This window comes from Euprymna scolopes, chromosome 20 (assembly GCF_053919585.1).
Source record: "Euprymna scolopes isolate OS-2025 chromosome 20, ASM5391958v1, whole genome shotgun sequence".
Taxonomy (NCBI): Eukaryota; Metazoa; Mollusca; class Cephalopoda; order Sepiida; family Sepiolidae; genus Euprymna; species Euprymna scolopes.
Genome location: NC_136501.1, coordinates 77670953 through 77695851, shown reverse-complemented (window position 1 = coordinate 77695851; position 24899 = coordinate 77670953). Strand labels below are relative to the sequence as shown.

The 24899-nt window shown below is 32.2% G+C and overlaps 1 protein-coding gene across 3 annotated transcripts in view; it reads right to left on the bottom strand.

The window, feature by feature from the left end:
- Window positions 1–11733: 11733 nt before the first annotated feature.
- Window positions 11734–24899, bottom strand: part of LOC145241467 (U3 small nucleolar RNA-associated protein 14 homolog A-like) — a 137499-nt gene continuing 124333 nt past the window's right edge. For all 3 annotated transcript variants that reach the window (XM_080104449.1, XM_080104450.1, XM_080104448.1), the window contains 3 exons: window positions 23568–24214; window positions 17150–17246; window positions 11734–12005 (listed from right to left, as the gene is read on the bottom strand). In XM_080104449.1, the coding sequence (XP_079960575.1) occupies window positions 11814–12005; window positions 17150–17246; window positions 23568–24214 (936 nt within the window). In that variant the 3' untranslated portion in view covers window positions 11734–11813. The remainder of the gene's footprint in view (window positions 12006–17149; window positions 17247–23567; window positions 24215–24899) is intronic.

Here is a 24899-nt window from a genome sequence, read left to right as displayed (position 1 = left end):
GTGTGGTGATAAAACTTTTAAAATGCACTTGTGATGTTAGGTTTTATAAGGGTGTAAACTTTGGTTAAAATTAGACTTCCTTCTTTAATCAGAGTTTTTCGATTATCGATACTTATCGGAGAATTCCAATATAAAACCTAAGAATGTCCCTAGACATAAAATACATTTGTGTGAAATTTCAAGCTGTTTTGGAGTTCATAGAGAATGAACTCACACACAAGTTTTTACCAAACATAGAAAGATTCCTTTGAAAGGAAGTCAATTTCAAATGTTTTCTCGCAATATTTAAGTGCTCAACATGTAAAAAATTATTACATTATGCACTTTTTGATTTACACTGACATGTAAAATTTTCTGAGCCAATCCACTAATAAACTGATAAATCTGTTATTTACATATTTGTTATGTAATCGGGCGACATTATCTGCTCCATCTTTTATCATAATTGATAGGTTGTGCATTAATTACGTAACATATCAGCATATAGAAAAAATATGGTATGGATGGATTTATTCATAATACAATGTGTGTGTATGTCTGTATGTGTGTGTGTATATATATCTATATATATAAAAATGTAAAGTTGGTTCGTTCTAAAGAAATAAAACCATGTTTATACGTTACCAATTTATTTGAAATTTTCAGACAACCCATTTTTAGAGTCGAGGTATGTTTTTATGTTATTAAAATAAATTTACCTAATTAAAATTAAAATATTAAATAAAATAAATATATTTATTTATCGTTTCTGCGAATCTGTTCTGTTGATAAAACTGAACTTCCGGTTCGATTCATTTCACAGCCACGAATTGACGAAAGGTTTCATTTTCTGTTAACTCGATAAGTAAAAAAAAACAAACAAAAAAAAACATATTTCATTTGTTTATCTTCCAAATTTTTTAATTTACACATCTTTTCTTTATTATATAAGGCCAAAAAAAGTTTGTTGCTTGCTTTTGAGTTTTTTTTGTTTTTCTATATAAGATTACTCATGCAGAGAGTGATCCGTGCTGAAATAATGTTATTATTTAAAAAGTCATTCTTAACATGGGGAGGTAAGGATGTTTTGTACCTATTCTGTACTTTAACCTTACAATTGAATAAATAATTAAAAAAAAAACATATCGTAAAACGTTATTTAAACGTGGAAATATGATTTAAAAAATAGCGCGGCTCTCTGCATTAGCACCATTTTTATTTATTGTTGTTGTTTCACGAATTTTCGGCCAACTATTCCTCTGGCCTTCATGAAAAGAAGTCCTTTTATAAATGTTCAGTAACTTTTTCCTTTTATTATTCTTAAAGAGTAAAACTTTTCTTATTCATGAAAGGAGTTAAGCCTACGTAAATAAATAACTGTTTGTACACGTGACAAATTATCAATAAATGGTTTAGTTACTTTAAAAAAAAAATGTTTGTAAAAGTGCGAAAGGCGACGTTGTTGTACAAACATTACTCCCATGCTTAATTTCTATACTTATAGGTTTTTGGAATTTTTTTTCACTGGATTATTATTGATTGGACACTAATTAAACAGATTATTAAAAAAAAAAAAAAATGTAAAAAAGAAATCATTATTTCGACATTTGAAAGTGGTGCTCACTTTTTAGTTACAACGTTCTGATAAATCAGTCACCCATTTTGTAAGCAATAAAAACGCGGTATATCAAAACCATAGAAAGTAAAAATAATGAGTCTCTACCGCATTTCTAAGTCAGAAATATATTTGTTTCTCAAAGAAAAAAAAATATAGAGAACAGGACTTTTTTTCATTGTTTTCATGAAAATAAAGTTTCGAGATTTTTAATTATTTTTTTTTTTTTTTACTTATTTAGTCAGTTTGTGGTTTTTTTTTTTTTTAAATTGTTTTTGTGAAAGGTGAGTTTTTTTTCAAAACTTTTGTTTTGTTTCTTTTTAATTTTTTTAAAGTATTATAAATTTCACTAACATGCTAGAGAAATGTTTAATAATTTGGTATTTTTTTAGATTAGGTCCACCTCCACAATTTTCCTTTCAATGACGACATTTATAGGTTTCCGAGTATGCTGAACACGCAAATTGCATTGAAATTTTGCGGAAATAAATAGTTGTATTATGCATTGTATTCTTCGGCGGCCATCTTTTTACGTGCACACGCGCCATAAACAAATACACACACGTAAAAAAGATGGCCGCCAAAGATTACAATGCATAATACAACTTTTTATATCTTGATAACTACTTATTTCTGCAAAATTTCGATGCGATTTTCGTATTCAGCATAGTCAAAAACCATTTCAAGTCGTCATTTAAAAGAAAATTGAGGAGGTGGACCTAATCTAAAAATTTACCAATAATTTTTAATCCCGTACGCCTCCCGATACATTGCTTCGTCAACATGCGACCATTTTATATCTCCCGAAGACACTTCCATATTTAGAAAAAAAAATAATAAATAAATAAAAAGTGACCGATTTACCAGAACGTGGTAACTAAAAAGTGAGTATCCCTTTCAAATGTTGAAATGATTTTTTTTTTTTTTTTCAATTTTTTTTCATAATCTGGTTAGTGTTCAATCAATCCAGTGAAAAAATTTCAAAAAACCTATCAGTATAGAAACTCCACCACGTAAGTAAATAAATAAAAAATGTTACGTGCGCATGCGTTAGCCTTGACTAGGGGGGTACTAAGGGAACGACCATTAAATAATTCTGCGGGTCGCCATGGAACTCAACGCCCAAGGAGTATCAAAATAGTTTTCATGATCTGAAGAAATTTTTTTTTCCGAAAAGTGGGTGATCACTTTTCCCTCTAAATTTAACTTAAAATGAGCACCCACTTTCTGGCCACCTGAGGAAGGGGCATTTATTTTCGTGTTTATTGGCTTAAAGGTTTTTTTGACAAGGCAGTTTGGTACGCGAATGCATATTTAACAGTTTTCGTTTATGCTTACGCATAGCATAAACAAAGGCTACGTCTGTGAAATGGAAAATAGTCCCAGAGTTCAGGGGTTAATACCATGCAAAAGAAATCAAACAAAAAGACCTTTTAGCCAAGAAACACACAGAAAGAAAAAAAAAATAGCATCCATTTTTTTTCTATCGAATTCATTTGCTGTTTTTATTGAAAACTATTTTCCCCCGGATTTTTGATATAATTTTCCATTAAGGGCTGTGCATCTCACGTTCGTAAATAACAAAATTTTTTTTGTAGATTTTGGTGTGCTAAAAACGAATCTGCAAACCGTTTCCGTCACAAAAAAATAGTTTTTATGATATGAAGAAATTACTTTTTCGAAAAAGTGGCGATCACTTTTCCATGTAAATTTAACTTAAAATGAGCACCCACTTTCTAGCCACCTGAGAGAGGGGGGATTTTTTCCCATGTTTATTGGCTAAACAGCTTTCGTTTATGCTTACGCATAGCGTAAACGAAGGCTACGGCTGTTAAATGGAAAATAGTCCCAGAGTTCAGGGGTTATTACCATGCAAAAGAAATCAAACAAAAAACTTTTTAGCCAAGAAACAGAAAAATGCCCCTCTCTCAGGTGGCCAGAAAGTGGGTGCTCATTCTAAGTTAAATTTACATTGAAAAGTGATCACCCACTTTTCGAAAAAGTAATTTCATGAATGTCATGAAAACTTTTTTTTTGCTACGTAAACGGTTTGCAGATTCGTTTTTAGCACACCGAAATCTACAATAAAATATTTCGTTATATATGAACATGAAACGGGCCTTAAAGTAAAATAATACCGGATTTTTTTGAGCAGATTTGCCGTTTAGTTGTACAAATATCCTCAAACCAGGTAATCACTGAAAGGGATTTTTAAAAGTCGTCACCTGTACCGAGCAAAAGTTTAAAACCACCGATTATATGCCAGCCTACATCATGGTAACATATATTGAGTGAGTTCCTAACAGTATTTTTAGTTTAAACTCATTTTCCCAAAATTTCCCCAAACTTAACATGTTCAATACAGTCTGCCGCCATTTGTATTTTTCAGATATACCGATAAACATTGAATGTTTTTGAACCGATTATACATTACATAAAAACACTAAAATCTTATCCAGTTAGGTAGAACACTTACTTTTCTTGCCTTTGATAACATTTATTTGTTATATATTTATTTTTTGACAACTTCTTTGTATCTGTGTTTAGTAATATAAACCCTTTTCATTTAATACATTTAGTCGGCTCGAAAAACAGTGTTTATTGGTGTATTTGAAAGTTACAAATGGTGGTGGACACTGTTGATTACTTTAAGTTAGAGAAAGTGAGTTAAAACTAAAAAAACTATACAAAATACTGTCAGAAACCTATCCATTATGCCAGCCTATGTCATGGTAACATATATTCGGTGAGTTTCAGACACTGTTTTGTATAGTTTTTAGTTTTCAACTTACTTTCCCAAACTTAACGTATTCAACAGAATTCGCGACCATTTCTGTTTTTTGAGCCAATTAAACATTTTACATTACATAAAAACACTACACAATTATCCAATTAGGTAGAAACGTAAATTACCTTACCTTTGCTTTCATTTATTTGTTTTTGGACAACTTTTTCGAATCTGTGTATAGTAACCCCCCCTCCCCCCACCATCAACCAAATATTAATTACTAAATCACATTTTTTAAAACAACAAAAAAAAAAAAAGCATTTAGCGTTTCAACATTTTTGCTACGTTCGGCTTCATCCACTGATTGTTGGTCAAGTCCAAAACATGAATGATTGACAGAAACTCTCGAGGATCCAGATCAAATTCTGCAAGAGCACCATTTTTTTCAGTTTCGCCTTCTTTTTCACTTTTTGCAGTGGATTGCTGTACTAATATAAGAAACATGCATTTTCTCTTTTATTAAATTTTTCCATTACACCAAATTGAGCCACTGCAACGCGTGGCAGGGTACAGCTAGTATGTGTATATATATATATATAGTTACATGTATATTTGTACATGTATGGTGTGTGTGTATCAGAAAGGTGCATAGTTAGATTCAATGCAAATCAACATTTTTGCCTTCGATTCCAATTTCAAAAACTTTAGGAAACAGCACCTTTTTCTTGAACACTAATAAACTAAAACTTTATATTTTACAATCTGTACTCATTAAAGCAGAAAAAAAAAGAACTCATTAAGAAAGTAGAAAGGATGTAAACTCAAATATGTAAACAGAAAATGTCTAGAATATTAATGAAATATATTTAAAGGAAGGAATGCTTTTATACGAGATGTCTTCAATAAGTGTCCAGACTTTTTCGTAAAGGCATTTAAAATTGTCATAGACTCTTGAAAATTCAGTATCTTATTGTTATAAATAGGTATCCCAAACTGGCCTAGTTTAGGTGCGAAAACTAGTAAATAAAGTAAAATTTCCCTTAACTTCAACTTGCGATATCTCGTTTGTTTTTTGGGTTATTTTGATATGGTTTTGATTTAAATAAAATTTAATCTTTTGTCTTTATAGATATATAATTCTTTTTCTTGTGTCTTTAATAATGTTTTTTTCAGGATTTTTCAAGTTATGCCTCTAATTTTGGTAAATGTCGCTTTATTTTTTACAAAAAAAAATGACGTTTTTCAAATTTGTTGCGCTTCATATTGTGAGTCTCTAGGTATATAAAAATGGTATCATTTTAAAGAAAAAAGGTCACTTAATAACATGGTGAGGTTATTAAAAGGTTATAAGTGGTTTTTCTAAAAAAAAATCCAACTTGAAAACTTCAGTGAAAGAAACATGAAAGAAATTTTATAGTAAGAATTCCGAAAAAGGCATTGTTTTGTAGAGGAATATCTCCTCTTTAATAATCTGTTGGTGTCATGTTTATGGCCCCATAAATCAAGGAGTGCACACTAATAAAAGTTAGGGTACCTACAAAGATTTTCAACTTAATGGCAGCAAGATCAATTATCAACTGTCAGCTAGCCAGTAGCCACACAGCAGCAGCACAACGTACTGACTGACTGAACGGAAAAACATAAACAAACAACTCGTTTCACTATGGACTTATCAAAGTTCTTAGGTGAGTTTGTTTTTTCTTTATTATTTAAAAGTTATAGAAAGATATTTTTTTAATTAATATTTTTAGAACGTCATTAAAAAAAATGAAAATTTACAATTTAAAAAATAATGCCAGTTTATTTTCTATAGCTTTTTTTCAAACTTTCATATGTTCTTTCATCGCTTTCTCCTTCGGTTACGGTTGGATAAACTTCAGCATTGTTAAATTATTTAAATTAAATTAATTAATAAAACCGTGTACAAAACTGACGGAAACTTTTATTCTTTTCGGTTGGATAAACTTTAGCATTGTTAAATTATTTTAATTAAATTCCATAAACAAAACGTTCGGCTAGTGACTTATGACGATAAAGTATATGTTTTTGTTATTGTTCAGAAACATAAGTTTTTTTAATTATGAAAAAAAAAAAAGAGGATTAAAAAAAAATTATTTAAAATAAATTACTTAAAATAAGCATTATTTATTTATTATTTTTTGTTTCTTTGTTTTGGATTCGTAAAACATGTCAACATTTACGCTTTGTAGAAAAAAACTGACTAAATATAAAAACTCAGTTTCAAGGCTATATATTAGCAAATATATTAAATTATTTTGTCCTAAAATTTGAAAATAATTACATAAAAACTTTTTATGTCAGCATTAACAGAAATTATGACAGAACGCATAATTTTTTTTTGTCGTCACCCGTACATACACTCATAAACAATAAAAGTGGTTGCAGGACAGAATGGCTGGCATTCTGCAGCAAAGAAGGGTACCAATCTCAAATCACAAGTTATCGGGCAAATAGGTTTAATTCTCTATTTGAAAATGCCCTGGCAATATATCACCATAAAGAGCACATAAAATTATTTTTATCTGTGTTTGCAACATCTTGCAATATGAAATTACAGAGTGTTTTGGTTGATATTTCTGATGAGAGACTACATTCCCTACTTGCTGCAGTTGGTTTGCTGAACATTAATTTGACCAAACCTTTCTGGAAACTTGTTAACAGCACTGTTCAGTATGTTGACTTCCATCACTATATCAAGAAAATGGCTCTAAGTTTAGAATGCTGGATCAACAATCCCCAGTTGTTATTAAAATCTGACTGTAAAGGTGTATTTAATGGGGAATTCTTTGAGGAAGGCAATGTGTCTCTCTGTATTAGTCTCACGGCCCCTGAACTTGTTTTAGAATGTTTGTGCAAGATACTCAGTTCCTCATTGTCACTAAGCACCAGTTGCATGACTTTTTAGAAGGAGGTGCTTTTGGAAAAGATGTAGATCAGGAGACGAGAGATGCCTTGAAGAGCTGCCCTGTAACAAATCTGTCAGGTGAGCATGCCTTTGGAGATTTAGATTTTAGCATGCAAACAAAACGACATGCATCACTACATAATCGATCATCTTCAAATATGCTTAAGCGCAATCGGACAACAGCTTGGTTGGAAGTAATACCATCAACAAAGAGGCAATCCATTCTGAGCATCTCCAGAAAATATGCAAAACATTTGCGACAAAAACATGCACAACAAGAAGCCCTTGTGAAACTTTGTGTCCAAGAAAAAATTGCACAAAATGAAAGATTAAAGAAGGAAAAAGAACGTCAAGCTGCTGCTGAGAAAGAGAGAATTATTAACTCTGTTATTAAGCATGGTGGTCCAGTGAAGTCTGATAAACAGATAAAATAAATTTCAGAAAGTGGTTTGGAAGCACTCAAAGACCAATTGAGATACCTCAAGGTTGTTTTAGGTGTCAAAATCAACACCAGTGGAAATAAAGTTCAACTGGAAGCTGCTCTCTCTGACTACTTGAAAAGAAATCCAATTGATTCATCTCCACCTCCACCAAAACAACAAAAAATGTCTTCCCTAAGTGAATCTGCTGAACATTCAGATAACTCCTGCAGTTGTGATGAAGATCCATCTCAGGATATCTTCAGTTATGAACATCAAGGACAATGGGTAGCTGTCTACTATGACACCAACTTTTACATTGGCCAAGTCATTGATATTATATCTGCATCCAGCGCTGTAGTAAAATTTTTAATGCAAACAAAAAGTAGAAAAGATTATTTTCGATGGCCTTTATCAGATGACATTGCACAAGTAGAGTCAGCATTTGTCTACAGATGGGATTTTGAGGTAATGCCAGTGTCAAGTGATGGTAGGATTTGGAGGGTTCCTGAGATATCTACCATAGCAGAAGCCTATGAAAGAATTCTGAGAGAAGATCGATAAGAAAGGAATTGTAGTAAGACCTAAAATATCTTTCTTACTTGTTTTTTAAGTTGAAAGTTTTTCAATGTTTAAAAAAAATGATTTGTGCCTTTTTTTTGTATAAAAAATTTCTAAATATTATTGTCGTCGGTGCTTTTTTGGCGAGTTTAAATTTCCCAAAGTAAAAGTATTTCTGTGGCAAAAAGTTTTGTTATTAGAAACAAGGCAACCATTTTTTTGAATTCCTCACCCCAAAATTAGTAAAGTTGCAAAGTTTCAAGCTTCTAACTTCAATGGTTACATTTTTACAGCAATTTCAGTAACGTATACTTTTGACTCATTTTTTTTTTACCTTTTTTGCCCTTTTTACAAAATTGCCTGTTTGACTGCTTTTACATGGTCCACAATTGAGTGGTTTTATCAATTTATAATTAAAATAAAGAATTATCTTGATCTCTAATGTGTTTTGAATCATACTAAGAAGATTCAATACATTAGCTATTAAAATGAAATTGATATGAACAGTTAAAGTTGCCTTTCCGTGTCGTATTTTCACTGTTTTCGCATTGATAGAGGGATTTTGCCTAGTGTTTAAGTTGGTTTCATCTAATATTTATTGCCTAAATTTGTATTAATTTTCATCTACTACAAGATGACATTACATTTATAAGGATTTTTCACTTGTTAGTAGCTTACATTTTTAGTTATAGACTATGAAATTTGGCTTCTCGGCCACGATAGCAAATTTCAACTTTCCGACAAACTTTGAATGATCATAACTTGATGGCTAATTGACCTACCAAAATAAATTTGGTATTTTTGTAAATGGTTTACAAAAATACCAAAATAAATTTGGTATTTTTGTAAATGGTTTACAAAAATACCAAAATAAATTTGGTATTTTTGTAAATGGTTTACAAAAATACCAAAATAAATTTGGTATTTTTGTAAATGGTTTACAAAAATACCAAAATAAATTTGGTATTTTTGTAAATGGTTTACAAAAATACCAAAATAAATTTGGTATTTTTGTAAATGGTTTACAAAAATACCAAAATAAATTTGGTATTTTTGTAAATGGTTTACAAAAATACCAAAATAAATTTTGGTATTTTTGTAAATGGTTTACAAAAATACCAAAATAAATTTGGTATTTTTGTAAATGGTTTACAAAAATACCAAAATAAATTTGGTATTTTTGTAAATGGTTTACAAAAATACCAAAATAAATTTGGTATTTTTGTAAATGGTTTACAAAAATACCAAAATAAATTTTGGTATTTTTGTAAATGGTTTACAAAAATACCAAAATAAATTTGGTTTACAACAATCTACATGCTCACATTACTTTTTTTTATGATAAAAATAAAATTTTGGTTTGGGATACCTATTATAAATATTATGAGATGACTGACCCAATTTTTATGATTTCAGGCGCAAATGAATAACTACAGCAGGAATTGGAATACACCCTACTAAAGCCTAATTGTCACAACTGGTGAATTTCAAAAATGCAGTCTGAATGTAAGGATATTTTAGAAGAACGATATGCAATAAAATTCTGTTTTAAACTTGGAGAAATGCCATACAAACGTATGGAATGCTTCAGATTGCTTCTGGGCCATCTTTCATGAATCGGGCATCAGTTTTTGAGTGACATAAGAGATTCAAGGAAGGCAGGGAGTCTGTGAGGAATGATGAGAAGTGTGGGAAGAGTAAGGAAGTCTGAACACCGGAGATGATTGGCTAAATAAAGAATTTCATGGATACAGACCGTCATGTGTCTATAGAAACAATAAGTGCACAGTTTGATGTCAGTGTTGGAACTGTACATACAATTATTCACAAAGAACTGAAGATGTAGAAGATTTGCACCAAAACAGTTCTTCATCCTCCCTATAGTCCAGACCTTGCTTCCTGTGACTTTTGGTTATTCCTAAGCTCAAGGAAAACCTTAAAGTCCGTCATTATGAGACAAGTGAGGAGATGAAAGAGGCTGTAACGAGGGCCAATGACATGCTCACACAAAAGAAGTTGTTGAAGCAGTATTGGAAAGTCTATTGCAACAAGATTACTTTGAAGGGGATTAGAGTTTCATGTGTTGTGTACTATTAATAAAAATACCCATACAAAAAAAATCTGGAAACTTATTGTAAGCGACACTTTGTGGAACGATCTCTATCAATTTTTGATCTACAGACTTGAAACTTGATATATAGGGGATTGGGACCTGTGGAACAAATTCGATTTGGTTTTTAGCTCATAAAAATAGCTGCTAAGGGATCAAAATCGGAACTTGACAGAAGTTGACTGTTATTTCTGCGCATTTATATCTTTAACAATGTTTTTTTAAAGGTCTTATATGCGTATGAACTTAAATCGGACAGTAATGAATAAGGCTGAAGAGCTAGATGCTTTAGTTTCAATTCTAGCAAATGGTACCTAAGTAATATCTTTGTTTTCTCTACTTCTGAAATCATCATGCATTGGGTACAATATAATAATCAATAGAGAATTGACTCTGGAATAATAAATGTGAAATCTGGATAAATTTAAATATCGTATTTGAGCATTTTTATAACAATTGACCTGGCAGTATATATATATATATATATATATATACTGCCAGGTCAATTGTTATAAAAATGTTCAAATATGATATTTAAATTTATCCAGATTTCACATTTATTATATATATATATATATATATATAAAATGATGCATTCTCTTCTCTACATATATGCATATTTAGTTATGTTTGTATGTGTGTGCATATCTGTATACAGACATTTACCAATAAGCTCAACACAAAGGACATTTCGTTGGTTGGTGAAATATTAATGATTTAATTAGAAATTGTGTGTTTATATATTTGTACACGTTCATATCCGTGCATATAGATTTGTACCTATACAAGCGCATTTATGTGTATATATATGTATCTGGACGTGTGTAATCAGTGTATATACCCAAGTAACTGGGTGACTATAATCTTATTGATAAAAAAACAATTCAATTCTTACAAAATACTAATAAAATCTTTTGTTTTTCCTGAATTTTCTTTAATCAAAACATTTTTTCAACTGAAAATCTCCACACATTACTCATTCAAAACAACAGCTGATCGAGGAAACAGAAATTTTCCTCCCTTTGTCAGAAACTTCACCACAGAATGAAGAAGCAAAGGTTATGAAACTTTTGAAACTCAATGCCTATTTTATATCTACTGAATATGAATTGCTGTCGGCTTCCATGCAGTTTATCAACTGTTGCTTTTTTTTGTTGCTGAGTATTCATACATTGGAAAATTAATGTGCTTTAATTTGGAATTTTGTAAATATTCTTACATTTTTGTGTTAATATTCTGCTGTAAGGTTGAAACATGATACAATTTATTTAATGTTGTGATGTACAAAGTTTGTAAGATCAATTTTTAACCGCAATATTTGTGTACAAATCATTGAATGTAAATTTCATGCGATTTGATCAATGAACATGTAAATTATTGAGATTCTAACTAGAATTGAATAATTTAAAAAACGTTTTTATGGCAACCAGAAGAAAAAAAAAAAAAAAAAAAACATTTCCTAAAAATTAAATTTATTAATATTCTTTATCTTTTTTGAGCAAGATACTTCTATCAATTGGTTTGATAATTGTCCCTGATTTCGTACAAACTTTAGGTTGAATGAATTTATTTACAGCTGATTGGGCATTCCATTCTTTGCCGATTGGCGCTCGGATGCTCTGAGCAAAACTTTTAGCTTCCATGTATGGGAAAGGAATTTCCTTTACCTGAAAAAAGACAAAGCATTAATTAGCTTTCTATTCATGAATTGATAATTTAAAAAAAAAGTTAAAGATTTTAAAATCTTTTGTTTGAGTTAGTATGGACTAAAGGAGAAGGTAGAAATTGGAAGAGAAAATATTTTTAATGAAAAATAACCATATTTATGTATTTTAACCAAATATTAATATTCTTACTCTGATAAAGACTTTGTGTCTGTAACCGATATCATTTAAAACTAGCAGGGCTACCTGACATTGCTTGATGTCCTAACTTCCATAATTACCCCCCTCTTCCAAACTGCTGAATCCGAATCAAATATTGATTTCACAACCACAATGATTCAAGAAATAAATTCACATGACTTGTGTTTTAAAAGAAAAAAATCATTATGTTCATGTAAAATGTTATTTAACGCTTCTTTTTTAATTAATATTCAAAGATTTGCTTATAAACACTGACACACCAACACCCACAATACTCATTAGAGTAAGAAAAAAATGGGATCGATATTTTGAATTAAAGGTTATAAGCTATTATTATAAGGGAGGTAACTCTGTTTTACTAAAAATTACAATTTTTTTTCAACTAAAAAAGTTTTATAATATTAGCAATACACATGAAAAAATTGAAATAGCTTGAAATATTTCAATATTGGTATGCATAGAAAGAGCTTGATATGCTAAGAAAGAATCTTTTTAAATTTTTTAAATCTGATTAAAATTAAGGAAGTTATGGCTATTTTTGTGCCTCACACGTTTGGATATTTTTCCCTCTTTAAGACCATATGTGTTTTGTCACATTTTTTACACTACTTTTTCAGTAAAAATGTCATATCTTTGTTAAAACAGAAGATTAAGCAATGAAATTTACCATATAAGTGTATTTTTGTACAAGGAATCAGAATATGCAACTGAAAATCTCACAAAGTTTATGGTTTCCAAATAATCTGCAGTAAATGTGCATAAATATGCAGCAATTCCTTAAAAATGCCATGTATCCATAAACAGAAAAGAAGTTGGAGAACTCAAAGTTGAATTGTAATGTGCTTTATGTACAAAAAACTTAAATCTAAACATAAGACCATTTAAAAATGAATATATTGCAATATTTCTTTGGTATTATTGTAGATTAACACCTTCTGTTTAACCCCACTCAACTCCTTCTGACCACCCCTCCAAAATGTGATTCTACCTTTTTAGGAAATTATGTATAAAATGCCATGAAAAACTTTAATGAAAGATAAACAAATTATTTTAGAATTGAATGTAAAATAATTTCCTATTACAGATCATTCTAGCATTTTAGGGCAGTTAACTGTTTTTTTTTTCTATGGGAAAATATGCATGCTTTTTTTAAAAATTTTTTTTAAGATGATTATGTGTAGTTTTAAGAGGGTTTCTATGCAAGGAGAATATGGGGAGGGTTGCCATTCGGACATTACAAAACCTTACCGAAAACGCCATTTTATGACGTTCACATTTTTATCACTTTATTTGCTTAAAACTCTTAAAATATATAATGTACATTCATATTTATTAATTCATTTGAAAGTATATTCATTTCCGAACAAAACAGTAGAAATTTGAAGACTTGAAGTGCTTTGGTTTAAAAAATATGGCTATTTTAGTAGAACTACCTTGGAATCTGTGATTATCCAAAGCGTTTTTTCGTCCGTGTGTATTACTAATAATATTAATAACAAAAAATATGTAAAATGCAATATAATTTTTTCTAAACAAAACATTCGAGTAATTGTAAGAAAAAAAATGAGTTTTTTCACATTTTTATAGTAAAATAGAGTTACCTAGCTTAGAACAATAGGCTAAAATTCTGAATACCCTTAAAGATTAACAAACTTCACAAGATGAGTTTTTTATTAACATGAAACAAATCATTGAAAAGTAAAATCTGTAAAGGTCATGTATAGTTGATCCTCCTTCGTGGCTGTGAGACATGATCAATTGGTAAAAAGTGGAGGGTTTTGATTCTGCCACATATTTACTGGCGCCTGAATTAGAAATTCTTTGATCCACCTTGTTGCAACAACATATTTAATAGTTTGTCATGGAGGGGAAAATAAATTTATGATATAATCCTTTCTGTATGGGTGTTGCAAGCATATCAGTGATCACCATCAGAGAGGATTTGGCGGATTTCTTGGCTCCACAAGTATTTGATCTTGCTCAGGAGTCCTACTAGTGTTGCCATGGTTTTGGAATCAGAGAAGAAGCAGACTCAACTCAATTGGGCTGAACTACGGCCACCGAGATATAGAAGGCTTGTTAACTGAAAAATGCCTGCAGGCAATGTAGGTACGAGGGGTGTGCAATAAGTAATGCCCTTGACCCACTTCCAGTTGTCTGATCTAGCTGAAATTTTGCATGTGCAATGATTTATATCTCTATGGGTTATGTGGCAAATTACAGCTCTCAACTAACTGTGGTTTCTGTTTTACAGGTGTTTGAACTGAGTCAAGTGTGAAATGGAACCTGTGATCCGGTTATTGTATTTGAAAGGATGCCCACTACAGGAGACTTTTGATGAAATGAAAGAAACTTATGGTGATAATGCCCCATCATATGATCTTGTAAAACGCTGGCATTGTGAATTCCAGCTTGGCCGAAGTCTGTGGAAATAGCTCCAAGACCTGGTCACCCCCCCCCATCCCCCATTCTGCCATTGATGAGGCATCTGTCCGTCAAGTTGAGGTTGTCATTTTGGAAGAACAGCGCATTACTATTCGCCAAATAGCCCAATATGTCAAGATTAGTACAGGGTTTGTGGAAACTATCATTCATGACCATTTGCATATGCATAAGGTGTCTGCCAGATGGATTCCCAGGTTGCTCACACCATTCCAGAAGCGAGAACACGTCGAGTGCTCGAGGATGAATTTGGAGATGTACCAAGAAGATGAGTCAAAGTTTTTCAAAAAACTGATTACACAGGATGAAACCTGGATCCATCACTATGATCCAGAGACCAAAGTCCAGTCAATGTAGTGGAAGCACTTGGACTCATCACCTCCAAAGAAGGCAAGGATGCAGCCCTCCGCTGGTAAGGTCATGCTCACAGTCTTCTGAGACCAGGATAGAGTAGTGATGACAGATTTCCTGGCAAAGGGTACCACAATTACAGGAGCCTATTATGCTTCACTTTTGAGGAAATTAAGGGAAGCTATCAAAATCAAGAGGCGTGGCAAGATCAGCAAAGGTACCCTCCTTCTGCAGGACAACGCTCCTGTCTACAACTCGCATGTCGCCAGATCAGAAGCACGGGTGTGTGCTTATGAAATCCTCCCTACTCTCCTGACCTTGCACCCTGACTTTCACCTCTTCCAAGCCATGAGGTTGTTTTTGAAAGGAAAGCGTTTCCCAGATGATGCAGTCTTGTTTTCTGAAGTCACGTTGTGGTTTGAGGACCAACTTTGGGTGTGCTACAAAAACGGTTTCCAGAGCTGCATCAAACGATGGGAGAAATGCATAACTCTGGGTGGTTCCTATGTAGAGAAAGACTAATAACTGTGCCAAGTTTTGTTGCTCTACTGCTATGGGAAGTGGGCCAGGGGCATTACTTATTGCACACCCCTTGTAAGATTTGTCAAACTGTCAATGTCGATACTATATGACGCCATTTTAAAAAAGAGTATTAAAACATGTTAAAAAAGAAAAGAAAAGAACCCAATTCGATTAATAACGAAACTGAACTTTATTCAATATAAAATAAATATTATCTATGTAAAATTACGTAATTTTAAAGAAATATACAATCGAATACTGATAAAACTGAATTATGAATTTAGGGAACAAACAAAGAAACATAAAAGACAAACAATTCTTGGCGTTCAGGATAAGATCGCAAGATCTGTTCTGATGCTACAATTCAGCTTTTCTTTCCTCAGCCAGTGTAGGGGAAATCCTTCATGACTGGGACAATTTTTATTTTTGTTTCTATCCAGAGTACCCCTTATTGGGGAGCTGGATTTTCCCCACAAGATCATATATTGAAATATTTAAATAACTATTACTTTTAATACAGAATTTATATTTAAAGTTTTAGTTTTCTGTTCTTCTATGTCCATTTTTTCCCATGTTTTTCATCAAAATGTGTAGCGTATTTTCACATATTATGGTTAGGAATCCTAAAATATCCTAAAAACTAAGAAAATATAGTAAACATCTATGATATTAAATGCAGAGTGGTGGTGAATTTGGGAGGGGACATTATTATTATTTCACTCACTAGGAGTTGTCTCACAGGCCATCATCAGTGATCGCTCAGTAGCAGTAACCTGTGGTATTTGCTGGAGACTGGGTGACAACAAGTCTCCCCAGATTTCCAATGTTCTCCACCTCTTGACCACTCTAGCAGATGATTGCACGTTATCGCAACAGCCGTTTGCCATTGATTTTTCGTTGGCATCGGTCATTGGTTTGGGTGACAAAATGCCTCCCCAAGGTACCAGATTTGAACTGCACATTTCCAGTGGAGATCTGGTTAGTACTCTCCTACCTCAATTTTCCATACTCCCTGACCCTTCAGAACTAGTTGGTGAGGCGCCAGTCGATGTCATCTACAGTGTCTTTTTGGCACTTCATGGGAACGTGGACCCTGCATAAACAGGTTTTAATTTAATGGCTGCTCACTTTCTTTGCATATATCTCATACACTTTTTTTGTAATCGAGCGTGTATTTTATTTTAAAATTTTTTAAAATTTCTTTAATTAAATTTGATTCATACTTTTATTTCGTGCTTGTTTTTATTTTATTTTCATTTTGATTTAATTCATTTTTATTATATTTTCCACACTAATATTTTTATTTTTTGTTACATTTATTTTTTTCATACATATTCAAATAATACTTTTGGTATTTTTTTTTCCCCAAAAAAGTTTTTGTGATTTTTTGCCTTCAAAAAAGTTTTCATGATTAAATAATGAAAACCTTGTTTACAATCAGAATTTTAAAAAAGTTATAGATTTTAATTCCATATTTGTCAATCTGGGTACAATGTGCAGATGTTTTGAAGATTAAAGTAAAGAAAAAGATGACAAGTGTTAATGCACTATTGTTAAAAACCATTTGGCAAAACACCATATATGCTGGTGACGAGAGGATTCACAAAAAAATCAAAGATGGCAACGTTTACCTGGTAGGCAGAAACTGCTTTGTCTTTTTTCTCATTTATAATCACATGTCCTAAACGGTCATCTTTGCGTTTTTTACCACCAGTTTTCATAGTAAACCTGAAATGAGATTAACAACTTGATTGGTCAGTTTTATTGCATACCAAGACCTATGTGGGTAGAAGACTAGAATATTTTATATTTAATTTGTTTCTTAACACATGGTTGTCATTGTTGATATTGTGCTATCGTGAGCAAGGGATAAAAGATAAAAGGTTTCATCATCATTCGGTTTAACATCAATTTTCATGTGCTCAGTTGGGTAATAATAAATGGTTGAATTTAAATATTGATTTCTCAAAGGTTTTCTTAAAGGACATGAAATAAATGTGAAAGACAAACATGAGACAGATAAAAAGAGAAGGTGAAAATAGCAGTTCCTATTGAAAGGTTCAGATTTAAAAGTCCTTAAATCTAATTGAAATAAGTATGTATTGCCAGGGAAAGAAAATTACTGAGAATCCAGTGAGTGATGTAAAGTGAATTGAGATTATCTGTGAACAGTAGAAAAAGATCTATGAAGAATAGGTGCAACTTGTAAATTGGACGTTTGATAGTAAATGAACCGTCGAGTTGTGAAAACCATGTGGAATTAATTTCATAATTAATGTCAGAGGCAAAGTATTATTGCTAATGATGAACACGTATATAAAAATATAATCACGTTTATCGTTTGGGCTGCTAGGAGTGAGGTGTAGATGGACGTTTGGAAATTCTCTTGAATTCTCTAGCCAGTCGCTTTTCCCCAACAAACGATCAAATCAGTAAATATGTTCTATGCCTCTTTTATCATGTCACACAAATTTTTGTAATCCGACGCCTCCAGTTGTGTAAACAAATGTATTCATCCGTGTATTTTTGCTATAACTGCCGGATATTATTCTTCTGCGCTCAAAGGTGGCATTTATGTTTTATCAGCGTCATTATTCGGTTTACCTCATAGGCATTAAGGTCACCACACTAACAAATATTCAAGACATCTATAGACTATTTGTAAAATTGTAAACATTAAATTTTTTAGTTTCACTTCGAACAGATGTTTGTGATATATTCTGGCAAACTTTCCTGCTTGGTTATATAAAACAGAAACACCTGATGATGTTCAGAATTAAAAGAGAATTATTACTACATACTTTTTACTATGTACATAATGCCATATTATTTACACCCCACCTCCCGGTTTTGCCTCTTAATATAATCAGAAGAAGCTGAAATACTGGAAAAACTCTCTGAATTAGTGCCTCATACATATGGTTTAAGTTTCATTTAAATCAGACATTTGAAACATTAACGGGTTCTGCCCCTATGGCTCACTTAGAGGTGATAGAGGTGATGGCATGTAAGAATAAGAGATTCAAGAGCATTTTGATTGTCTTTCTTGAAAGATTTCATATGTGATATAAATTTTATCAAAATATTTGAAGCTTTAATTACTTGATAATTTTTCTATTGTCTACCTGAGTAAATTTTACTTTTAGAGTTTATGTAGATTCTTTCTATAAAGAACACACAAACATTGATTTTATATCGAGAGAAAATAACTGAATATTGCACAGCTATTTGACTGATATAGTTTCCATTGCATTTGTACGTTCATCCAATTATTTTCTGGAGTTAATGTTAACATTGTATTATGATGAATATTTAATCAGTCATCCATTAGTGATAAATTCACAAAGTTGATCTCACGAATGGTCACACTCCCAAGTCCTTACATTTGTTGTATCAACGCATGCAAGAACAGTAATAGCAGTGAATAAATCTCAATTTTAGATTAATTATAAAAACTCAGAAATAGTAATTTATGTCAGATATAACCTTCCTCCTCATGCACGTTAAGATTAAATTATGAAAAAGTTATTTTGTTCACTTTTACTTTAGATAACAAAACTATTGAATCATGTGCACTAATCAAAAGCTTTACAATTCATTCGATCATAAAGCACTTCTAGGATTTTAAAGGAAACATAAATTCATGTTCACTGTTGATAACTTACAAACCTGGTCCACATATGATTTGAAAGATAATATAAAATGATCTTTTTAAATGGCTTTGTAATGTAGACTACAGCAGTTTTGGAGATATTTAGCGTTAAATATGATTTTTTAAGCCAAATTTATGCAAACAGTTTGGGATTAAATTGTAACAAAACTTTGTTTTCCAAATTCCCAAAAGATTAAGAAAAATTCAAAAATAATGTTAAACAATGTATTTTATAGAATGATAAATTATACAAACAAAAAACAAAAACAAAACAAAAAAAAATGCACAAACCCATTCAACACGCTCTAAAATGATTTTTAAGATAATTTTTTTTAAAAAAATGTGAATTTTATAAGATTTCCAGATTGAAGATTGTGGAAACTTTTGATGAATTTCCGCAACTTGAAATTGATGTATTGACTTGATTATTTTTCCAAATACAAAGAATTTTATCTAGTTTCGCAATATCTTAATATATATTTTGTTTGAATATATTCATTTGTCACCAAAGGACACTTCATAAACCCATTGTCTACTGGCTTCTTCCAGGAGTTTCTGAATTATGGTTTCAATTTAATCAAAGTGGATTTTATTAATATATAATGATAATTTTATTAATGATAATTTCATTAATAAAATAATTTTATTAATATATAATAATTTTATTAGTTTATATAATTATAAAACTCAAATGACCTTGTAACGGGTGTTGTAACCCCACATCCGGTTTACGACTTCCGGTTGCGCATGCGTACATAAACATAAACCCATAACAGCGTAAACAAACAAACACAAATTGCGCACTGAAATATTATAAAAAGGCTGACTGGGAAGCCATCAGGGATCTCATCAGGGACTCCCCATGGCGAAATATCTTTTCACTTCCTGCTGAACAGTGCGCAAATGAGACCATGGAATAGTTTGAAACGGCAATTGAAGCACATGTTCCCATGCGCAAACTTTATAGCAAGCCACACATTCCCCCGATGGTTGACTTCTACTTGTGCAGCTGCCATAAAGCAAAGGCAGCATGCGTACTGCTATTTAACCGACAAAAGTCATAAGTTCAAACAGACAAAAGTCATAAGTTCAAACAGACAAAAGTCATAAGTTCAAACAGACAGAAGTAACTGTAAGAAAGAAATAGCGACAGCTAAGAGAGAATTTACTGAAACCACCAAAAAAATGCATTGAATCACAGAAATTAGGAACCTGTGATTTCTGGATATCTACAACAGTGTAGTAAATAATGGGCAATCAACAGTTCCCCCACTATTCAACAATCATGAGGTTGTTTGCTCAGCAACCGACAAGGCTAACATGCTTGCCAGTCGGTTTGCCTCCACCTCCACACTGGACCCTGCTAACCACCCCTTCCTTGACTTTCCTTTACAGACAGACGCCACACTAGACGATCTGAAAATCAACCCTGCTCAGGTGCATGCTATCATTAGAAATCTTGACACTGCAAAAGCATGTGAACCTGATCTCATCCCGGCTGTGCTATTAAAAAAGTGCTCTGCTGAAGTAGCTCCAGTTCTCTCCAAACTTTACAACAAATGCCTTAATGAATCTTGCTTTCCTGCCTGCTGGAAAACTGCTTCTGTAGTACCAGTATTCAAGAATTCTGGCGAAAGAACTGACCCAGTAAATTATCGCCCCATTAGTCTCCTCCACTTTTTGCCAAAATATTTGAGACTATAATTAACCATGCTCTAGTCCATCATCTTACAGATGCTAAACTTCTGACTGACCAACAATATGGATTTAGGCAAGCCTGTTCCACAGCAGACATTCTAACTGTAATCTCAGAACATATATACCAGTCACTGGACAAAGCGGATGAGGGTAGAGCGGTAGCTCTAGATATATCTAAGGCTTTTGACAGGGTATGGCATGAAGGTCTTCTCAGGAAAATCAGATCATACGGTATTACTGGAAGAATACTTAACATAATTAAATCCTTCTTAGATAAGAGAAAAATCCAGGTTGTCCTCGACGGTCGTACATCTAAACAATATGATATAAATGCAGGAGTGCCTCAGGGGTCTATCCTTGGACCTCTATTATTCCTAATATTCATAAATGACCTTTCTGACAAAATTGTCTGTGAGATGGGTATATATGCTGATGACACCACGCTCTATAACAGACACAACAGGAAAACAAATAAACACATATCTAAAGAAATGGCAGAAACACTAGAGGATGACCTCCGATCTGTAGTGGAATGGGGAAAAAATGGATGGTCACATTCAATGCTGCTAAGACTAAACTTGTTTCCTTCAATAATTACAAGAAACCTTCTCTATCACCAATAGCAATGGCCAATGACTCTTTATCTGAAAGTACATCTTTTAAACTCCTCGGCCCGACGCTCACAGGAAACAGGAGTTGGAACAATTACATTAAGAGTATTGCCAGGACCGTTGCGAGGAAGGTAGGTTCTCTCTACTGTGCTAGAAAGCTACTAACACCCGAAGGTACCCTGTACCTCTATAAGGCCACCATTCGTCCATGTATGGAGTATTGCTGTCATATTTGGGCTGGTGCATCTGCCACTAGTCTCTAGCTCCTAGACAAGGTTCAAAAGAGAGTCGCCAATCTGATAGGTCCTGAACTGTCATCTAAGCTTCAGCCTCTGTCCCATCGACGAAATGTGACATCCCTCTGCCTGTTCTACAAGTACTTTAACGGTGAATACTCTGACAAACTGCAAGCACTTGTACCCTTCTTCGACGCAAATACCCCTGACAAACCCGATAATCAGCTAAATCCCACCCCTTCACAGTTGAGATCCCTAGATGTAAGAGAGTCTACTACTCCAGCAGTTTCTTCCCCAGAACTGCTAGACTTTGGAACTCCCTTCCGGGTCCCTGCTTCCCCAACTGTACTGACATGCAGAAGTTCAAGTGTAACGTGAACCAACATCTTGCCGCCCAACTCCCTACATAGTACCCCTGATGCTTATGTCCCTGATAGTAGCTCCCTACATCAAAGTGGCAATGTGCCTTGTTTGGGGTGAAAACTTAATAAAAAAAAATATTAACGTTATTATTTAGAAATTATTATTTACCATGGGAAGGGTAGGGATGTTTTGCAACTATTCTGTATTACAAATATACTGTCGCAATTTTCTTACAAATAAATCAACTTTGACGCGTTGACAACCTAAGAACAATTTACAACAACGATTTCCCCACCGCCTTCCTTTTTTTTTTTTTTTTTTTTTAAAATCTATTCTTCATTTTTTCGCATTTAAATTATCCAAATAAACAAGTGTTAATACTTTCTGCTTTTTTTTGTACATCGTTCATTTCCGTATTACGTTTAAGTTATTTTAACGCAATTTTCTTACAAATAAATCTACTTTAACCCGTTGACGTTGAGTATTTTACAACAGCGAATTTACCCACTGCCTTCCTTTTTTTAAAATTTATTCTCCATTTTTTAATAAAAAACATTCATACATTTTCTTCTACACTACCAACATAAATAAATAACCCCAAAAATGTTTTTTTTAATTTGCGTTACAAATAAATAATCAATGTGACAATAAAACATATTATTTTACTGTGTACGTTTTCAGCGTCCCAATTGTTTTTTTTTTTGCGTTTGAATTATCCAAATAAACAATTATTAATATTTTCTGCTTTTTTTTACATCGTTCATTTCCACATTGTCGTAATTAGTTTATTGACCTTATTATTAACATAAAAATTAAATATTTGACCCAATGGGTCATGAATGTTTGTATAAAATAAATGAAAAAATTTACATTTTATTTTTATTTTCTTTTTAAAAAGCCATTCTTAACATGGGGAGAGTGTTTTTAACTATTTTGTACTTTCAACTAACAATTTCATTTAAAAAAGATATATCAAAATTTGAATTTAACTAAGTATTAATGGTATCTGTTTAGTGCACATTTACCTATAAGTATGGCAAACCACTTATAATGTAAGTTTTTTTTTTCAAAAATAAACAATTATAAACAGAATGACTCATAGAAATCTATATTATTTTTTTGATTTTAATATACTTTCATAGAAATGTTTCTGTTATGTCACAAAAAACTACTTTACGTCATAAGTGTCACTCTCATTAATTCCATAGCTAATATAACATACTGACCGAATGGGTCATGGGTAGTCTAGTATATAATAATTTTTATTAATATATAATGATAATTTTTATTAATATATAATGATAATTTTATTAATATATAATGATATTTATATTAATGATAATTATATTAATATATAATAATAATTTTATTTATTTAATAAAATATACTTTGGTTGAGTGTTGTTAATAGTGTTCATCTGTTTAATAAATGCAAATTTTCAAACTTTGATAAGATTTGGTTGCAGTACTTTAAAAAAAAAAAAAATTACCTTTTCCTTTTTTTTGTTGGAACTTTCAAGCCATTTCCACACCATGACCCCCAGCCAGGAAGAGTGAGATCCAAATCTTTCGGCTTTTCTTCATCAGCAACATCTTTCTTCTCTTCTGAAAAAGCGTGTACAACATCATCATCAGCAAAAGCTTGACTTAAAGCGATTTTTTCATTGTTGCCATCGTCATCAGATTCCTCTTCTTCATTCACTAACAGCATTGGAATGCTCGTCGAAATATTAGTACTAACATTCAATAGTTGATTCGCATTGATATGCGTTTCATCTTCTGGTACTTTTGGTAATTCTACTGGCTTTCTTCCTGGCATTGGCACCCGCAGACTTGTTGGCATTACTTCTTCTGTAATCAATTCAACATTGTCAACATCTGCGAGAGATTTAGATTCCTTAGGCTCATCTTTCATCGTTTGAGGTGTCAGTTGTATATGAAAAGATTTTTTGGTCACTCGACTCTTTTGGCTCATCCACGAATTGCTGGAATTTATTGCATTTCCTGCAGCTCTTTGCAATGCTTCAGTTTCATCTTCACTCTTGTCACTCTCGTCACAGCAATCATCAGAAAGCTCTACAGGTTTTTTGGTCAATTCCTTGTTTTTATTCACCATTTCTTGAATTCTATCTTGTGTCTGAAAAAAGAAGAAATCGATTAGAAACAGAGATGGGGGTTGCCAATGGCAACAAAATCTGAACTTGAGATGAATTCCAAACCTGGAGGCCACAACTATCTTACTTACCAATTTCTTAACTGGCTTCACTCCTCGTGTGCATGAAATTTAACTTAAAATGATTCTAAATTTCCAAGTCATTCTAGTATTTTAGGGTAGATAACTAAAAAAACTTTTTCTAAAGGAGGGGTCATGCTAAAAAGTTAGTAAAAAGAATTACTTCCTCTATTACTAAGTTTTTGTTTGAACCCTAACCCCACAAAAACCCTTTCCATAACACTACTACTAACCCTAAGTTTGAATGGCAAACCAAAGCCCCTAAAAAATCCTTCCTTAACTATCTCAGTTTGAGTGACAACACTCCCTAAAAAACTCTTAATTCTTCAAACAAAACACCATGTAACCACAGGTAAAAAAAAAGACTCCCTTCCTTTAATGCACAAAATTTAGCACGCATTGCAAAAAAAAAAAAAAAAAAAAAAAAAGAAAAAAAAAAAAAGAAAAAAAAAGTTAACTGTCCTAAAACATTAAAGTGACCAGGAAATGAGGGATCATTTTCTACTAAATTCATGCACAAAACTGATTTCTCACTTAAAATTTAAAAATTGCTTTTCTTCTTTCACACCAAATTTTTCATGGTGTTACC